The sequence below is a fragment of the Drosophila simulans genome, chromosome 2R, assembly GCF_016746395.2.
Source record: "Drosophila simulans strain w501 chromosome 2R, Prin_Dsim_3.1, whole genome shotgun sequence".
Lineage (NCBI taxonomy): Eukaryota > Metazoa > Arthropoda > Insecta > Diptera > Drosophilidae > Drosophila > Drosophila simulans.
The window spans coordinates 12,214,168-12,232,956 of record NC_052521.2 but is presented as its reverse complement, the minus strand read 5'-3'; the positions used below and the strand labels follow the sequence as shown (position 1 = coordinate 12,232,956).

General features: G+C 41.6%; 1 protein-coding gene across 8 annotated transcripts; it reads left to right on the top strand.

Moving 5' to 3' along the window:
* Nucleotides 1-167: 167 nt before the first annotated feature.
* LOC6734568 (atypical protein kinase C) lies at nucleotides 168-18,787 on the top strand. Of its 8 annotated transcripts, none has more exons than XM_016181963.3 (11): nucleotides 168-460; nucleotides 1,296-1,569; nucleotides 1,630-1,750; nucleotides 13,818-13,868; nucleotides 14,257-14,342; nucleotides 14,406-15,362; nucleotides 15,422-15,616; nucleotides 15,979-16,100; nucleotides 16,667-16,793; nucleotides 16,853-17,111; nucleotides 17,171-18,787. In XM_016181963.3, the coding sequence occupies exons 2-9, from the start codon at nucleotides 1,363-1,365 to the stop codon at nucleotides 16,752-16,754; spliced, it is 1,827 nt and encodes a 608-aa protein (XP_016027685.1). In that variant the 5' UTR covers nucleotides 168-460; nucleotides 1,296-1,362; the 3' UTR covers nucleotides 16,755-16,793; nucleotides 16,853-17,111; nucleotides 17,171-18,787. The 8 variants fall into 8 exon arrangements, with proteins under 8 accessions (XP_016027685.1, XP_016027687.1, XP_039148717.1 ...); XM_016181965.3 differs by lacking the exon at nucleotides 15,979-16,100 and adding an exon at nucleotides 16,450-16,565 and having other exon boundaries at nucleotides 170-460; XM_039292783.2 differs by lacking the exons at nucleotides 168-460; nucleotides 1,296-1,569; nucleotides 1,630-1,750 and adding exons at nucleotides 4,655-4,866; nucleotides 9,533-10,103; nucleotides 10,616-11,576.
* The last annotated feature ends 2 nt before the right edge of the window (nucleotides 18,788-18,789 follow it).

The following is an 18,789-nucleotide window of genomic DNA, read 5'->3' as shown; positions in this document are numbered from 1 at the left end:
GTTAATCGTCAGAAAATAATGTCTTTTGTGTTTTTGCTTTAAATAGTTAACTTTTTTATTTATCACCGGTCATAATTGTTTTCCACCCCTAGAACCGGTGTGAAAGCTCTAAAATATCAATTATTTAAAAACGACCGCAAACAGTGTTGGTAAACATGTTACATTTGAGGCATTTGCAGCACTCCCTTGTCGGTATTTTCTGTGCTGTCACTTCGCGTTCTCCGCTTTGTGCTCTCCTTCCACAACGAAATAAACGGAGAAATAGCAATGTTAGTTTTAATTCGTTTAAGCCATAACAATTAATTGAACGAGTGCGAGTCACAGTGTCTTAATTAAAATGTATGTGGCGCACTGATTGGCTTTAATTTAAATGTTTCGTGCTGTTTGATTTGTCCCTGTGTTATATTTGTGCGGCGTTTTGTGCATACTTTTTGTGGTTAAATAAACTAAAGGAACTAGTGTGAGTCGATTACTAAGCTTAAGTTTCTAAAAAGTGTTAATGCTAAAAAAGCGGCGTCTTAATTGAAAAATGCTAATGAGTTAAAACAGGTTGGCGACTCTCCTGCTTGCTCTCGATGCCCTGCCCCCACTCTCTCTCTTTCTCGCTCATTTGTTGCACTGTTTTTGTAGCGGCCAACTGGGTACTTTTAACAGTTACCTTGGTCAATGTACGGCATTAATTACGCTCAAATACTTAAGTACTGAGATGCCAAGTAAGTGGAGAAAGAAGGAGAGGCGAGAAGTAAGAGTAAACTAATTTGCACACTCGCTTTGGCGTGCTAATTCCACTTACTTTTCTTCTTTTATTGTTTTGTGGGCGTTTAGCATGATTCATTCGCGTTTGTTTTGTCTTATTCGTTTTATCAACGTCTCCGCATTTGGTGCAGCGCAAGCAACAACAACTACCTGTGGCATGCAGTTCGATTGGCGTCTGCGTATGTGTGTGTGCCTCAAATGTCAAAGTTGACATTTCGTTTTGGGCGGGATTTCAAATTCGTGCGCAAAGAGAAAACGATAACAGAGAGAGAGCAATAGAAATTTATAAGTTCGTTTATCTATCAGATTCGGAAGTTAAAGCTACGACACTTTACAGTTAAGCTTCTACAAAATAACAAATTCTTAAAAAAGTTCAGTCACTATATAAATATAAATAATAGTATTTTTGTATTATATTTTCGTATTTTAACTAACAAATATAAATTACTTTTAGTTTAATATGTAAGGTGTCTGTTAAATTTATTTTACTGTAAACCGCTTCATTTTTAATTCGTATCTATTTATTCTTATTTTTGCAGTTTTCTGTTATCAATCTGTTTGTCTCTGTGTGTTACGTGTTATCAAAATATTTTACCCAGCTAGCAAATGCAGAAAATGCCCTCGCAAATTCTAAACGACGGCAGCAGCGTCAGCTTGAATAGCGCCAGTATGAACATGGCCAATACGCCCAATAGTATTACGGTGAAGACCGCCTACAATGGCCAGATCATTATCACCACCGTCAACAAGAATATCTCATACGAGGAGCTGTGCTACGAGATTCGCAACATTTGTCGCTTTCCTCTGGATCAGGTAAAATTATATAAGTTATACAATTTAAAGAAGGCGTAATTCATTGAGCGTTTTGTTTAGCCATTTACCATCAAATGGGTAGATGAGGAGAACGATCCCTGCACCATATCAACGAAAATGGAATTGGACGAGGCCATAAGACTTTACGAAATGAACTTCGATTCCCAATTAGTCATTCATGGTAAGTCTGCTAAAATTTAGAATTGCAAAGATCCGATAGAGTAATAAATAAAAGAAAGTCGATTTATTGGTCTGGCAAATGCTTTCCAGTTAAGGAAACTCGATTGTAATTTAAGTTCTCTTCTAAAACTGAAAACGATAAACTTATCTAATAAGGTCAGTAAACTAATGTGACCTGAAAGCAATATTAAACCAAAGTAAGCCTACTAGTTATCTAACTAAAGATACATTATCTGCATTTACAGAATTACTCTTCTTTTTATGTTCAATTCTCCAAGTTTTTAAATGATTTACTGCTGCCGCCGCAAGGTAGGCAGCAAGTAATTAATTAGCCAATCGGCAACACAATTCGTCTTCGCTACCATAACTTAAGCAGGCACATTAAAGCCTGATTAAACAATGCGAGCGCGTCTTGTTGGCTCAATAAACTTGAGTTTTCCCCGCGAGTTTTCCCGGCATCCAAACGGCAGCGTCATCCACTCGAGTTAATAACATAAAATATTAATTAACCCGTACGAACACTCGCATGCTCGAAAAGCCCGAGTCTTGTGGCAATTGCCTTAGGCAGTCAGCGTTCTTCTACTTTTGTTCACTCTTGCCTACCTCCGACTTATTTGCATATAAATTCTGCTTGGATCTTGGCTCGACGGCATCATTTATAATTCATTATAATTAAATTGTTTGCTTCGTGTGGGTTTAAGTTTTCGCCAGCTTTTTTGGAATTTTAATTTTCCTGTTGTGCGGTTTTCGGCGATCTCACTCATGCACACGCTGATGCGAGTTTTGTGCTTAATTATGCCTGCCGCAACAACAAAAAGGTTTCACTTACCACACTCGTTCGGCGAATGACAAACACAAAACCCTTTCAGTACAGTAAATTACTAAAAAACGAGGGCCTAAGGTTAAAGCATAATAAACAAGAAATACACTTTTCTTTGGCTAAGAATGTAGGACATTTTAGTTTTTTTGGGTAAGATATTTAAACTGATAACTAGTACCCAAACTTATTTTTACCATTTAATTTTATTGCGTATTAATATCCCTTGCAAAGTGTAGTGCTTATTCGAATTTTCCAAGTTATCCGTATATCCTTAACCATTCCATACCTGTGGTCATTCGGTTTTTCCGAATACCGGTCTGTAAAACAAGGAAAAAGCCAACTAACGGCCCAGCAGATATGATAACTGCCAGTCGCACTAAACAAAGTTCGTGGGTGGTGTGGGGGTTTGATGGAGAGGGTGTTACAGTTTCCGCTACCCTTTTTATGCGGCTTTGTTTTTGTTCTGCGGAGCAGGCTTCCTGATATTTTGTGGCCATTCCACCTTCACATATGTACATATCTCCGAATGACAAAAAAGAACAGTGTGTAGGGACAACATGTTGGTTGTTGTTGCTGCATACCCGGTACTTTTCAAGGGGTATGCTGTATTCGTTCATAGCAAGCGTACTCTAAGTTCTTCATTCACCCACATATATTTTCAAGACATACACCAACTTAAATATTCAATTGCCTGGTAGTGGGTAGCTTACCTGTCGCAACACTTGACAGTCTCATTCTTTCTTGTTTTTATTCTTGTGTTATGTGGCCACGTGTGAAAAAATGCGGCTTAAAATGTATTAAAAGCATTCTGTGTGCGTGTGTCTTCCTGCGACTGTGTGTGTGTGCGTAAGGGAGAGGGACATTGTCAAGGTATTACGTTACCGTTACACGCACTCCTGCATATGTTAGGATGTCCTGTCCGTGTGTTTGTATGCCGAACATGTTTTCTGTTTGTGTGCTTATTGTTGTTGTGTTGATTAGTAAATGGCTGTTGGTGTGTGTGTTTTGCATTTCTACAAGCCCTTGTTTTGACTTCTCTGTTGTTGCTTCTCTTGTTTTTTGGTTTCGTTTTTTTTTTTTTTAATTTTGTTAACAATTTTTTCTTATGTTGGAAAGTGTGTTTCCGTACAGTTTCGCTTCACCTTCCGGCTTCATCTCCGCCCAGCAAAAACCTCTGCAGCTCCCCAAAAACAAAGCAATACAAAAAGTTAGAATCTGTAAGCTAACGGTATAATTTATGCGCCTGCAATATGGCAACGCTGTCCGGCACACACACACACACATATGCATATGTACATGAAAAACTTTTGTCCAGGTCCGAAGAACTTTTTTTGCAGCTCATAAGGTCGATACACAAGATGCCATTACCCAAGAGCGAGACAGCGATGGCCAGCAGAGAATTGAGGGACAGAGAGAGAACGAGAGAGAGAGAACATTTCCCCAGATGCCACAAAAAACAGCTGAGCCAAAGAGAAAGGTATTGCCATCCATTAAATCTATGATGGCAATGCTAAAGCGCCGGTCTGCGGCTTTTATTTGCGCTCTCTCTCCTCTCTATCTCTCAAAATGTAAAGTATATTCACAAGGCCACCGCCGATGTTTGGAGCTAGGAAGAGCGGGGAAGGGCAATTTTCTTTTTCCAATCCTCGGACGAGGGCTGAATTTTAGTAACATCTGCCCCATTCAGTTCCGGATCATTTGGATCACCTTCATCCATCTTAACGGATCTGGTGAAATTGTAATGCGATATTATACTTAAGAGTTTCATGCTTTCTTGCTGGAATAAGAAATTGTTGTTAAAAATAATCTTTTTCATCTTCGAGACAGTTATAACAAAATAGCTTACATAAAATAAATTGTGGTAAAATATAAATAATAATTTTTTAAAGAATAGTTTTTTGAGTCATTCATTAAAAACGTGTACTAAGAAACTGAAAGAACAAAACTTTTTTCTCAAAATATCTAGTTTCTTTTTCGCTCTTGCTCTTTCCTTTTCCATTCGCAGAGACTCGCTCTCAATAGCTTTCTCCGTGGCTTCCGCTACTTTCTCCCCGAAAAATTTCCCTAGCATACTTCTCTGCATCGGCATTTCACTCGCGCGTTGGCCGCTCGCCTGTGTGGAAGTGCCGTGCGGATTTCGATTCGAATATATAACTCCCCGGGCCTTACAAACAAATACATAATTATAGATATATATACATATATATGTATACAAATATACATGATTTTGCACAGCTAAACGGCAAATCGAGTTTCTGCACTGTGAATTAACAAAAGAAAGCGGAAAAATCGAAGTTGTATGTCGGAAAAGGAGTACAAATCAGTGAACAACATAATAATTCCATATAATTATTTTCTTAAACATTTCCACACGCTCTTCGGCAAGTCCCGAAAATCTTGCGGAAAAAATCAATTGGCCCTGTGCAATATTTTTTGACTGTTCTGCCGAAGTTGTCGTACATTTCTGATTAGTTGCCATACAATTTTCCGCTGAGAGGAGAGGGCGGAAAATGGGGAGGTGGAAAGGCAATGGACGTGAATGATTAACATAATTTTGTGAATGTTTCTTTAATGAACGTTTTTTGGGGCTGCTAATGAAGTAAGAACTTTATGAAAGAGTTACCCCAGAGATGTGAAGATGTGATGGAATTATGACCGTACCTCGCAAAATCAATATATTTTGCAAGATTATAGTTTACCCCTTTATTAAGTGTAAATAAGCAAACAAATTTTTAAGGATTGCCAAAAATGAACATTTGAGACTAAAGTCATTGTTGTTAAAAGAGACAATTGAATATAAAAATGGTTTTTTTGTTTGTATTCTCAAACTCCTTATTTTTATACACTTTCCTAAGGTATAAAAGCGTAAAATACAAAAGTATATTTACTAAGCATACTTCTTTTTTATTTTTAAATACCTCAGGGCATTACAACTAAAGTTCTAGAACGCTTTAAAAAACATACCATTTTCTGTGCCTCCATCATTTTGCACTTGGACAAAGGAAAGCAACCACGATAAAAAAAAAATCAAAGAATTGATTTCCATTTTTGTGGGTTCCCCTACAGTTTTTTCTGCATCACGCTGTTCACTTTTTTTCCCCAAATTTTTTGGCTGCTGTGCGCCAGACACTGGCAAACAAAACCACACACACTCGCACACACACACTTGCAAACACATATGACGCAAAATGAGGCAGTGTGTGTGTGGGTGTGATGGTGTGCGAGAATCCCCACCCTAAACTTGACCTCAGGCATTTGCACTTCATCAAGCGCTTCTTGCACCTCGGCGACCGGTCTGGTTGCCCAAACTTGGCCCAAACCGACTATAGTATATAGACGAGATGGATCCATTTCGTATGCATACATACATATATGTAAGACATATATGCACATATACTATATATATTTATGTACATATGTATATAATATGAGTCAGTGGGCTAGGAAGATGCTGCAGGGCGAAACAATTTCCTTTTATTCTTTGCGGAAAGCGTTTTGCTGGCCAAGCTGTCGCCCTGCCATTTAAACTTGTTCGTTTCTTTTTGGCCCGAAGGCTTTCACTCGAACCAGGTGTGTGTGCGGCGCCTCCTTTTGCCAAAGTTAAATCAGCAAATTTCCACTGTTTTTTCCCCACTGTTTTTTGGGTACCCTGGGGTTCTGTTTTTGGTCTGTGTTCCTTTATTTTTTATTTTAGGTTTGCCTATGCAGCCTCTGGGAGATTCGGTACCCAGTTCGCTTGCTAGCTGGCCCCATTATGATTGTTGGGCAAATTTTAATGATGCCATTGGGCTTAATGAAATTATTGTTAGTTCAGCAAACAAGAAAGCCCATTTCGGAATGGTTTGGGGATCAGTGAGAGGCTAGGGATGCGGAAGGCAGGATGGTTGGTGGGCATATATGCCTCATTACGGATGCCTATATCATATCGGTGATGCAGCGAGAAAAAGCTATAATTATATTATATAAATTATTATGTTGTGTTATTAGGCCACTTTGATGAGCTAATGCTTAAACCTTAAGCTTCTCGAGTCAGAATGTATACATTTTTATTAAATTTGTTTAAATTGCACTTACACAAAAGTAAAAGAAGATGTTAAAGTCGTCTCTTTCGCCCACTTTTATAATATAATTTTAGGCATCCATGAAGTTTTTAATATTTATAGAATAAACTAGCGTCTTTATTCACGTTTTAAGGTACATTTCGCAGATGGGCATTCTTTCTGTAAGTGGGAACTTTATGGCATTTCCATTTTGCCGCTTTTCTCTTTTTTAAGCTGTGTGAAATTTTATATCCACTGGAGGTTGTGGTGGGCGGCAGGTGGCAACTTGCCCCGCTTGACGTCACTCGGAAAAGCCAAATTGATGTTTAACTATTGATGCCTCTGGTCCGGGTATCTGGTATCTGGTGGCCCAAAGATGGTGCCGCAGTACTTCTGGCGAACATCGCCTGCTTATGTTTATCGTTATGATTCGTCTCCACAAAGCTTCCTGTGCCAAAAGTTCAAGAGTGGGCGGATGATTGGGGCGCTGGAATGGTCAATAATTCGGGGCGTGGCGGGCTAAATATCCAAATTTGATGGGTTTCTGATGTAAGCAGCCGTGTGCTTATTTAGGCCAGTGAAATTCTTGAATGGGTCCGTAAATAATAAACAATAGCTATTGGAATATCTAATCAATAGCTTTTTGCTCCAAAAAAGCCTATTTATTGAGATTAAACATATATGACGGCATTTTTATTGGATTATGCAGTGAAAATATATTTAATTATCAAAAACAAATAGCAGTTAACTTAATCATATAACAAATTCAAATCAAGAAGTATAAATAGAATAGGATTTAAAGAAATCTATTGTGGGCACTTTTCCTATGCAGTAATTGACTAATCGGCTTAAAAACTTTAAAACAAAGCTTGTACTTTAAGCTTGTTAAATAATTTTCTTGTTTGTAAATCAGCTTTAATCTAGCTTAGAGCTGTGGGATTTTAGGACTTTGGTTATTCCAACAAAGAGGGTCTCTATGGATGGAGCCAGTAAGGGGATAGTGTAGGTGGCTGGACCGTTGGGTTGTTTGGGATGCTCTGTTCCCATCCTGGACAAACAAGCAGGCAACCAATATTCATGCTCCAATTGCAGGGAAAACAATGCCGGCGGAGTGTTTATATTTAGCAAACGCTGAAGCATAGTGCCAGTGCAAAAGTGGGGAATGGGCGAGAGGGAACAGGATGAGTTGAAGGGGGCTGGCTAAATTTAATTCGAAAATGCATCGGATCCTCTTTTTGTGCAGCCCCTTCAGTCACCAGAGACTGCATCATCAGCAGATAGCGTGGAAAACAAAGAAAAAGCCGAGAAAATGAGTGCCAAACAAAGGGATCTGCTTGCCTTGTCACGACAAGGCTCTTGTGTCAAGTGGATGCTGTCCACCTAAGGACCTCGCCCCACCCCCTTTTCGACCCACTTCGACCCTCGTTAATCATGCGAATTATGCATGAAAGTGGAGTGCTTAATTTCAATTGTCTAAACAACAAGCGATTGCGATGTGACCTACCAATACACTTGAAGAAAATTTTCTGTTTACACTTGACTGCATCGGTGGGTGGGCTTTTGCCCTGGGTTCGCCTTTCAGTGGAATACAGTGTGCGCTCAATAGAATAGACGTGTTTAATCACATTATGATAGCTTGGTAGACGAACTCCTATCAGCATTACTTTTCAAAATTATGAGTTATATTTTATTTAGAAAATTAAATTTATTATTTTCTTATTAATTATTTCTACTTATATTTCAATCGTTTCTATAACTACCACAAGAAAAAACAAAAACTTTAAAATGAAAACCTTTGAGTTCACTGCACAGAGTCTTCACTTTACATGGTGGAAATGTAGGAATGGCAACAGAAGATTGCATACTTAAAAGGGCGATTGTGAGCAAATTTCCCTGCGCGCGTCGACCGATTTTCGCTCTCTCTCTCTCTGGCTTTTCATTGCTTTCTTCGGCGCTTTCTCTCCCACCTTCTCAATAATTTTCGCTCGCTCTTGGCTGCCTTTTACGCCTTTGTCAATTTGCAGCAACTTGTGCGCTCGTTTGACTTGGGTTAAATTGTTTGTGATTGTCGCAGCCGTGTGTCTCTGTGTGTGTTACCAATTTCTCCAAGCGACTGTTTCTTGTGTGTGTGTGTGTGTGTGGGTGTCCTGACAGAGTTGTCAGCTGTTCGGCCTGCATTTCTCTCGGTTTCCCCGCTCGTTTCTCTCTTGTCTTTCCCATTATTACACAATTTATATATTTTTTTTAGGTGTGGTTTCTGCGGCGTCTGCAACCGGCCACGCCCATAGCCAAACGCCCACCTCCCCTCGTCCCTATCCGATATCCCCTCTTCCACCGCCCACCGCCCAACGTCCTTCTCACGGCCATATCCTTGTGTGTGTCTGAGTTTTTCTTTTAATCAATCATTACGAACTGCGAGATCAGCGAAGTGGGCGGAGTGGGGGACACGCCGCCTGTCGTTTGGCTTTGAAACTTTGCATTGCATAGTTTGGTGCGCCATGTAACTGTAATTGCAACTGGGACCTTGTTCCGCTTTCCTTCGCGATTTACTTTCTCCGCACCCCTCTGCTGCGAGTTGCTCCCCACTGTATCCAATTTTTTATACGCTCCACTTAAGAGGGGGGGTTATGCTAAGTAGAAATATTGGTGGCACTTAGTCAAACAACGCTGGCAATGGAGTAAATCAAGTTGAAGTGAACGAAAGATTAAGTTATAACGAATTCTATGCGAAAAACAAATACTTCTTAAATATTACAAATCAATGCTACTTAATCTTGTAATGACCTTGATAACAAAACAAGCTGAAATTTAAGTCGCATACAAAACTCGATTTAGAGTACAACTTTCAATTATGTCTTACTAGTTCCCCCACTTGCATTTAACAGTGCGTAAGCTAATTTAATCTTGTGTTAATTAATCGCAGAATCAAGTCCAGTGAAAACGAACTTAGCAAATAAGCAAAATCAAATTCGAGCAAAATCAAAACCTAACGAAGCGATAGCTTAGTGAACTTAAACGCAATAAGCGCGACGCGAAGTGAAAAATTGTTCAAGTAAACCAAAATGGCCTGGGGCTATTGGTCCGCCACGACTGTGGATCGTGGACGATCGCCGCGCCGCCTGACGCAATGTGCACCACTTCCGGTCAACATAGTGCAGCAGGAGGAGGAGGAGGAGCAGCCCTGCCTGCCGCAACAGCACCAGCAGCAGCAGCAAACGCAGCAGCAACAGCAATCGCAGACCTGCCCCAGCACACCGTCGGCCAATCAGCAGGGCAGTGGCAACTTGTGCTACAGCCCCACCTGTCGTTCCCGCTGCTCGAGTCCTTGTCCGGGATCTCCGTGCGGCTCCATTACGCCGCCACCTCCGCCGATGCTCACGTCCTCGCAGCAGCACCTGCATTCCAATAAGAATTGCCCAGCGGCACAGCAACTGATGACACATCTGGATTACGCCGCTCGGAGACAATCGCTCGACCAGCTGGACAGTCCACAGGTATTCGGATCATTGGGGCTTACATCTTCATCCAGAACTCAGCTTGAAGAAAACAAATGGAGTTATTGGGGTATTTCAATGAGTATCTAAGTCCAACTTTATACTTTTATACTTTCGGTGGCTTAGTCATATTTGTAATTGTATCCCATCAATTAGATATAGATTGCTCATTTGTATAAATTAGGTTTTTGCAACGTAGGAAAATGTACACGCCCAAAGATTACTCAGTCTTTCTTTTTATAGACCTGTAATATTAATAAACTAATGACGTAATGACGAGCAGATAATTATTTCCATTGTTTACTGCCTATCTTTGGAAATTAAAGCACTTTTAGATTTGTTCTCATCGTAAAATATAAATGACTGTCATGGCTTGGATACAACACTTCTTAATACCCGATCATTGATTCAACTTCAAGCTGAGTTCAAACCAAAATTCTGGCTTAAACCCCTATCACTGACCTGGTTATCCATTCTGTTCTCATCCCATTCCGATTTCGAACATAATCCAGTCCAAGTACTTTGACATTCAGGCCAACCAGCTGTCGGACATCATGTGCCGCGGAGCGGTGGTCAGTTCCATTCAGTCGGCGAACAACACGCTGACCCGTGGCGTATCGATGCACAGCCGGAGTGGCAGTGCCCATGGGAGTCACCATGGCAGCCACCACAGTCACAGTCATCATGGCAGTGCCCACGGTTCGCTGGGCTGTTTGCAGGGCGGCGTGGGAGTGGGCGTGGGCACAGGAAGTACGGGCAGCATTGGCATGATGTCGGCCGGACACATCGACACTGGTGACTACGATGTGCCGCATCCGCATCCGTATACGCATCATTATATGCAGACGACGGCATCGGTGACACCGCCACATACGTCGCTCAGTCGTCCGGGATCGGCGGGTGCCGTGTGCCAGGGTCACGACTCCGGATCGGATTCCAGTCAGGGCTGCGGCGGATCCATCATGGGCGGCATGCTGGTCATGGGTCATCCGGGGCACATGGGCAGCTTGGGTCACCACAGCGCCGGCAGCGGATCGCTGGGCAGGTGCTCGAGCAGATGTCACAATACAAACACCACCACGACGGATGACTCGGGCGGTGGCAGCAGCGGCGGCGGCGGCGGAGGAGTACCGGGCACCATGAGCAGTGCCTCCATGGCGGTGGGCATGCCGGGCATGCTGATGGACTACCATCACAGTCACCACAGCGGCAGTGCCGGGAGTGGTCTGAACGGATGCGGTGGCGGTAGCATCGCGGGCGGAAGCATCGGGGGAAGGAGCAGTGTCCTGGGCACGATCCACAATGGACATGGCCATCATCATCAGCAGTATCATCACGAGTGCATCCACTACGAGCGATTGCCCATACCCGTGCCCATACCCACTGTGCCGATGGGCGTGGCAGCGTCCTCGCAGCAGATGTCACAGCACCAGCTTCAATCGGAGGAGGAGATCGAGCCGGCCTATGCGACAGGTAAATGGAATCGGCGTCTTGTTGGGATAGTTAAACAATATTCAAAAAGCTATTTAAGTTCGTTGTTATTTGCTATATTCTAATTTATTAAGTACCATTTATTTGTAAGTTGTGCTATGCTTATGCTAAGGTATTAAGTTAAGACATAACTTCTTGTTTCGATTATTTCTTATTTGATTTTCAAGTTCAACCTAATATAATATTATTACTTTCCATTTAGTTATGCGTGTTTCTGGCAACTAAAATGGCATATAAGCCATTATGGAAATGCCAAATCTTAATTAAAACCAAAACATTTGCAAAGTCACTGTAGAGAAACATTAAATTATTATTTATGGCTTATGTTATTTTGGCAAATGTTGGCTTTAGTTCAAATCCTGTGTGCCGGGAAGCTACTGCCTTTATGGCTTTCAAAACTCCAGGGCTAACAGAAACACTACGAATAAAGTGCCATAAATTGGTGCTTATCCATATTTATTATTTGCAATAAACTATTGATTTTCCACCGCCAGCGTTGTACTTAATTTTATGGAATTACCAGTCCGATCTTATCGGCGAAGCCATTCGTCGCGCTCTCACTTGCTCCCAATCGGTGACAATTCAATCGGCCACTTGAGGCACTTGCTTTTATTGTTCTTTTGTTGTGGCTTTTGGTTTTGGTTTCGGTTTGGTTCTGGTTCTCGGTTTTTCTGCTCCTCCGTTTTTCTCAGTTGATTCTTTTAGTTTTTTGCCCATGCTTCTTGGGCTGAAAAGTCGCGAACTCAGTTCGTAGCTGAAAGTCGCGGCGTGACGACGCTTCGCGCGTTTTCGAGAGCGTATCTCAAGTGCTTCAACTGGGCTCCAGTGACCCCTGAACTGGCCACTCATCCGAATCGCCACCCCCCTTTCACACCAGCCACCCAACAAACGAGCATCACAAAAATGATCATCTGGAGTGGCTTCTGCGAGGCGGCCCAAATATACAGCACACAAACGGCCACTTTTATGAGCGGCGGAGCATCGTGTTAGTGAAGAGTCTCATTTAAATTGCCAATTAATCAATGCGGATTCCATGTAGATCAACTACGGGTGCAACTCATTAATGTTAATTTTAATTTTCCGACTTAGTGTAAAGTGAATACTTAAAAACACCAAACTGAGAAGCTTTTTAACTTTCCTAACAAACTCAACTCATGGCCAAAAATGGACTTATTGATAATATATTTGCTGCGATCTCTGATACCAAACAATAATAGCACCCTTTCGCTGCGGCCTTCAGATTGTTTAGCCTCACCTCCTCCCCCAGCCTTATGACTAATATTGCATATCGCGGCGATTGTTTTTAACTGTGCTTCCCCATGGCCCAACTCACTCTATGAATTGTGGCCGCCTTATCTGACCAGCAAGGCATTTACACGGCGTATAAATAAGAACCGGCTAAACAAAAATAGCAAAAACAAGAGCGCAGTTCAAACAAACGGTGTGGGTCCTATCACAATTGATAAGCAAAACACTAGTTGGGAAAGAGAAAACTAAAATTCTAGGTCAATGCAAGGCATGAGGCAATGTGCGGACATGTGTGAGAATCTATCTGAATATTAACCTTGCCGACGGACAGGCGAGAATTTATTGAACCCTAGGCTCCCTGGGACGACATTTTAATTGAATTATGAATGAGCGATGAGCGATTGTTGGCGGAGAATCTATCTGATAGCTGAACAATTGGTCTCAATTGATGGCTGGTGGTCTGCCGGAAAAGCTTAATTAACATTACTCGGAAAAGAGCGAAGTATCTCCCCCGTGCTCCAGTCATAACTGTATATGTATGCGTATCTCTCGGGTTACTTCAGTAGTCAGTCCAGTATCTCCCACTCCCGCTCCATTTTACTCTCTATATGGTGCGTGGCACTGAGATAAGGAACTACCAGTGTTTGGAAATCGGATTGGTTCAGTCGAGGAGTGGGTGCTGACATGTTAACAGGCCTCTCGGCGCAGTACAACACGTCCATGTGGCTCGGCAAGAATCCGTTTATAAGTAAAAATCGAAAATCGCATAGCAAAATCCCCATTAAATTGATAAGCGACCAGCGGCAAAAAAGATATTTACCCGATGGGTAAACTAGCCTGCCGTAAGCATGCACTGCCATTACCACGATTGGCTGACGTGACCAATATTGAATGTTTACTTTATGTTTCAAAATAATAGTTTATAATATAAGTGGAGTAAAGTGGCTAATGAACGCATTCTTCTTTATCTTTCAGTATTCCCCAATGTTCCTCAAGCGCCGGGATTGTCTTGCGATGGCGAAGATCGTAAGTATTTGCTAAAGTAACTGATTTTAAATATATTTAATTCAAACGATAACTGCTCGAACAGCGAACTTTGCAATATAAATAAAACGACTAGAGATTACCACTTGCTATTGATTCATCGATCGTTTGACTCATTATGCCGCTTTTCACGGCCAGTACTTTGATTTTAAAAACGCGCACTTTCTTGAAAAGCGTTAAATGTTTAGGATTTTAAAAGTTAATTTAAATTGCAGTCAGAAAACTATGGTATCTGATATCGCTTTCGTTGCACATGTAATCGCTTTCTCTAAGTTGACATTTGCACATATTTGACAAGTGCTGTTGTCAAAAGTGAAAAGAAAGGAAACTTTCGGCCTATTCAATTTATTGAAAAAATTTTACTTTTCAGGCAGCATCTATCGACGCGGTGCTCGACGCTGGCGGAAGTTGTACCGCGTCAACGGACACATCTTCCAGGCCAAGCGTTTCAACCGGGTAAGTGCTTCTATACGCTTAAAATTCTTAAAACTTAGCATTTAATACAATCTTTCGTTCCAGCGTGCTTTCTGTGCCTACTGCCAGGATCGAATCTGGGGTTTGGGCCGTCAGGGTTTCAAGTGCATCCAGTGCAAGCTGTTGGTGCACAAGAAGTGCCATAAGCTTGTGCAGAAGCACTGCACCGACCAGCCGGAGCCGCTGGTCAAGGAGCGGGCGGAGGAGTCCAGTGACCCTATACCGGTGCCTTTGCCGCCACTTCCCTACGAAGCGATGAGCGGTGGAGCCGAAGCCTGCGAGACGCACGACCATGCGCACATAGTGGCGCCACCGCCACCGGAGGATCCATTGGAGCCGGGCACTCAGCGCCAGTATTCGCTGAACGACTTCGAGCTGATACGGGTCATCGGACGCGGCAGCTATGCCAAGGTGCTAATGGTGGAGCTACGACGCACACGGCGCATCTACGCCATGAAGGTGATCAAGAAGGCTCTGGTCACCGACGACGAGGACATCGACTGGGTGCAAACGGAGAAGCATGTGTTCGAGACGGCCTCGAACCATCCGTTCCTGGTCGGATTGCACTCGTGCTTCCAGACGCCCTCGCGGCTCTTCTTTGTCATCGAGTTTGTGCGCGGTGGCGATTTGATGTACCACATGCAGCGGCAACGGCGGCTTCCCGAGGAGCACGCCCGTTTCTATGCAGCCGAGATCAGTCTGGCGCTGAATTTCCTTCACGAGAAGGGCATCATTTATCGCGATCTGAAGCTGGACAACGTGCTGCTGGATCACGAGGGCCACATCAAGCTTACGGATTACGGCATGTGTAAGGAGGGCATTCGACCTGGGGACACCACCTCCACGTTCTGCGGTACACCCAACTACATTGCCCCTGAGATCCTGAGGGGCGAGGACTATGGCTTCTCGGTGGACTGGTGGGCACTAGGCGTTTTGCTCTACGAGATGTTGGCCGGCCGTAGTCCGTTCGATCTGGCAGGAGCCTCTGAGAATCCCGATCAGGTAGGTTATCATATTTATTTATTCTGAAAAATTCTAATTTATTGGTGTTTTTTGCGCAGAACACTGAGGACTATCTGTTCCAAGTGATCCTGGAGAAGACGATTCGTATACCACGCTCGCTGAGCGTTCGTGCGGCCTCTGTCTTAAAAGGTTTCCTCAACAAGAATCCCGCTGACCGTTTGGGCTGCCATCGGGAGTCCGCGTTCATGGATATCGTCAGCCATCCCTTCTTTAAGAATATGGATTGGGAATTGGTGAGTCGAAGGGCGGTTGCCTTCATATTAGCTCTGTGTGTCCTGGTGAACTTGTTTGTGATTATGAAAATGAGTCAGGATAAGAGGAACCAATTGAACCAAATAATAGGTATTTGTAGTAAAAGGTGATAGAATGTGAAGCAAACCCATGTGTTACATTATAAAAAGATTAGACTTGACTCGACATTTTATTGAGACCATCGTTTCCACATAGGTCAGGTCTAAAGTTACTCGTTTTATTTACTTTTGTTTGTTGGTATCAAGTTGGCCGATAATGAGGCAATCAATACCGAGCATTTTCTTTATTACCTTGGATATTAATGATATCTATTATTACGTATACGATTGATTGCGCGTTAAAGATAGCTCAAAAGGAGGTGCAACCGCCTTATATACCGAACATAGACACGGGAGATCCCTATGTGACAAGCAACTTTGATGTGCAATTTACCCAAGAACCGGCTGTACTAACGCCAGATGATCCGTAAGTCATACCGAGTTCCCCCACCAAATCCGAACGATGGCAAGTTGTGCTAGTTCTTTTCGTATTCCTTGCATGAGATAAATCCCCGTAAAAGATCTTAGCTTAGCGTCCAGACTAACGGCAGGTAAATGTTCCTATCGATCAGCCGCATTATATCATCCATTGATCCTCTCTATCTGTCTTTACTGAATCCGAATCCGAATCCGAAGTGAATTTTACCATCGTCATAATCATGCTCAAGCCGCACCGACATAATGGAGAAAAATGTTTTATGTTTGCCCATTGGCTGGGAGTTTTTCCTAATCGATTATGATTTCTACTATCCTCATGCACACCCTACATCACGCAGCTTGAGCGCAAACAGGTCACGCCACCATTCAAGCCACGCTTAGACTCAGATCGCGACCTGGCCAATTTCCCGCCCGAGTTCACCGGCGAGGCCGTACAGTTGACCCCGGATGATGAGTAAGTTGAGATCCAAGATGGCCCTAACTTTTATCTATCTATTCGAACGACTTGCAACTAGTAAAATGGCTAATTCACAATGATTTTCTTTAACTTCTCAGTCATGTCATTGACAATATCGATCAATCCGAATTCGAGGGCTTTGAGTATGTGAACCCCTTGCTGATGTCCCTGGAGGATTGCGTCTGACACCACGAAATGTGCGACTTACATCCGTATAACATGCGGGTAAGTGATCCACCTAAGTATATATCCGGTTTTAAAGTAATAAGTGCCTTTCTTCTTAGCTCTACGGCGAGGATTCCAGTGATTACGATTCCGTGGCTGACGATTTGAGTCTCCTGCATTTGAACAGCGCAGCGGGAGCTGGTGGATCAGTTAGCAGCAATAACAATCTCAGCCAGCAGCAACATTATCGCCAGCAGCAGCAGCAATATCAACCCCATTCAGCATACTCACAACAGCAGCAGCAGCAACATCAGCAGCTGCAGCAACTTCAGCAGCATCAACACCAGCAGCAACAGCAGCAACAACTTCATCATAATGGTAACAATAACATTCATAATAATCAAATGCAAGCAAATAATAATAAAAGTCTACTGCAGCACATGTTTTGCCTTCCATTGAACTAATTAAAATAACGAATTAGAAAAAACAACAGACAACAACAATGAGCCACACAGCAACAACAAAAAGCAGAGCAACTAAGAAAATTAAAAACGATTCCAAGAATATAAATTTCATAATATACAATCTATATAATCCTTTCTCAACAAAAGACACACAACTTTCAAAAGCAAAGTATATTTATTATATAAAAAGCAAAGGCAAAAGCAATAGCCGAAGCAAAACAAAACAAAAACTGTCACAAGTTGCAAGTATTACACTAAACGATTACTTTACTATTTAAGCACCTAGGCAGCCAGGCGAACTTTATGCAAGCAAAAGATAAACCATTTCATAACTCAATGCAAGACTTTTCACCACGAAACTTAGGGATAACGATCCCGCGAGAATGCAACAAGAACTTTTTAAGCTAACAATACGTGCATCAGATATGAAAATATATAATTTTTAAAGGTTTAACACTACAATGGAGAAATTTCATGTTCATTCTACTAAGCAGGAAACGGTGTGCGGCGTAGGAGGCCGAGTATGGGAGTATATATTTCAAGTGAATCAATCTATAATATCTAAGCATATATAAACTCTAATGTAAAATGTGTGTGTGTTAGTATTAGAGAGCAGAGCATGGTTTTTAAAGGCGACAGCAAAAGATCGACATATGCATACGTGTGTACTGTGAACAGCAATAGTTAATGAAAACGAAATACCAATTGTAACTTCGTAAATCTAATTTTTACACAGAGAAGTCGGGGGACGAGGAAATTCTCTTCAAAATGCGAACAAAAAAAACATATTTATTTATTTTATTCATTTTCTACTCTGTATTTTTAACAGCAAGCAAACACAATCCGTCTACTGGCAATATATCTTTGTTAAGTATTAAAGAAACTTTTGTTTTTAATGCATTCCACTGTACTTACAACAACAAAATAATATATATATTTTTTGTTTATTTGTGATGGCATATATAGTGCCAGCATCTTTTTGTAAACCACATATGAATATTACGAAAAATTATTAAAATTAGTATATATCAAAAATATCATTGTGTTGCGAAGGTAAATAAAATATTGTGTTTCTAATTGAAGCTAAAAATAAATTTCAGCAACAATGTTACTTGTTAATGTATGAAAAGCAAATAAAAGAGAACAAATTAAGCGCATATTGTTAAATTTCCAAAATACAACGCAATCTAAGAAAGTAATATTGATCAAAGTTTTTGATTAAAGAACATAGCAAGCAATCAATTTAAATGCAAAACAAACAAGACAAACTGAAAAACAATTTCAAATTGCACTTAAACGTTACCGATTTTATTAGTAACAACCGATATTCTTTAGCCTATCCCAATTATTACGTTGTTGTGTTTGATAACCAAGTTCTATGAGTAAGTTTAATTAGTATATAATGATTTTACTGAGCGTATACATCAATTTGTATCTTCTTCAACTGATGTTTCCGACTAATTTTTTAAACTGGATGCACTTTTGGCATATATTACCAGATGCTAGCAAAATGAAATTGAAAACGTAAACGATAGTTGCGTTACAATTATGCATATAAACAAAAACGAATAAAGTATTGTATAAGACAAAGT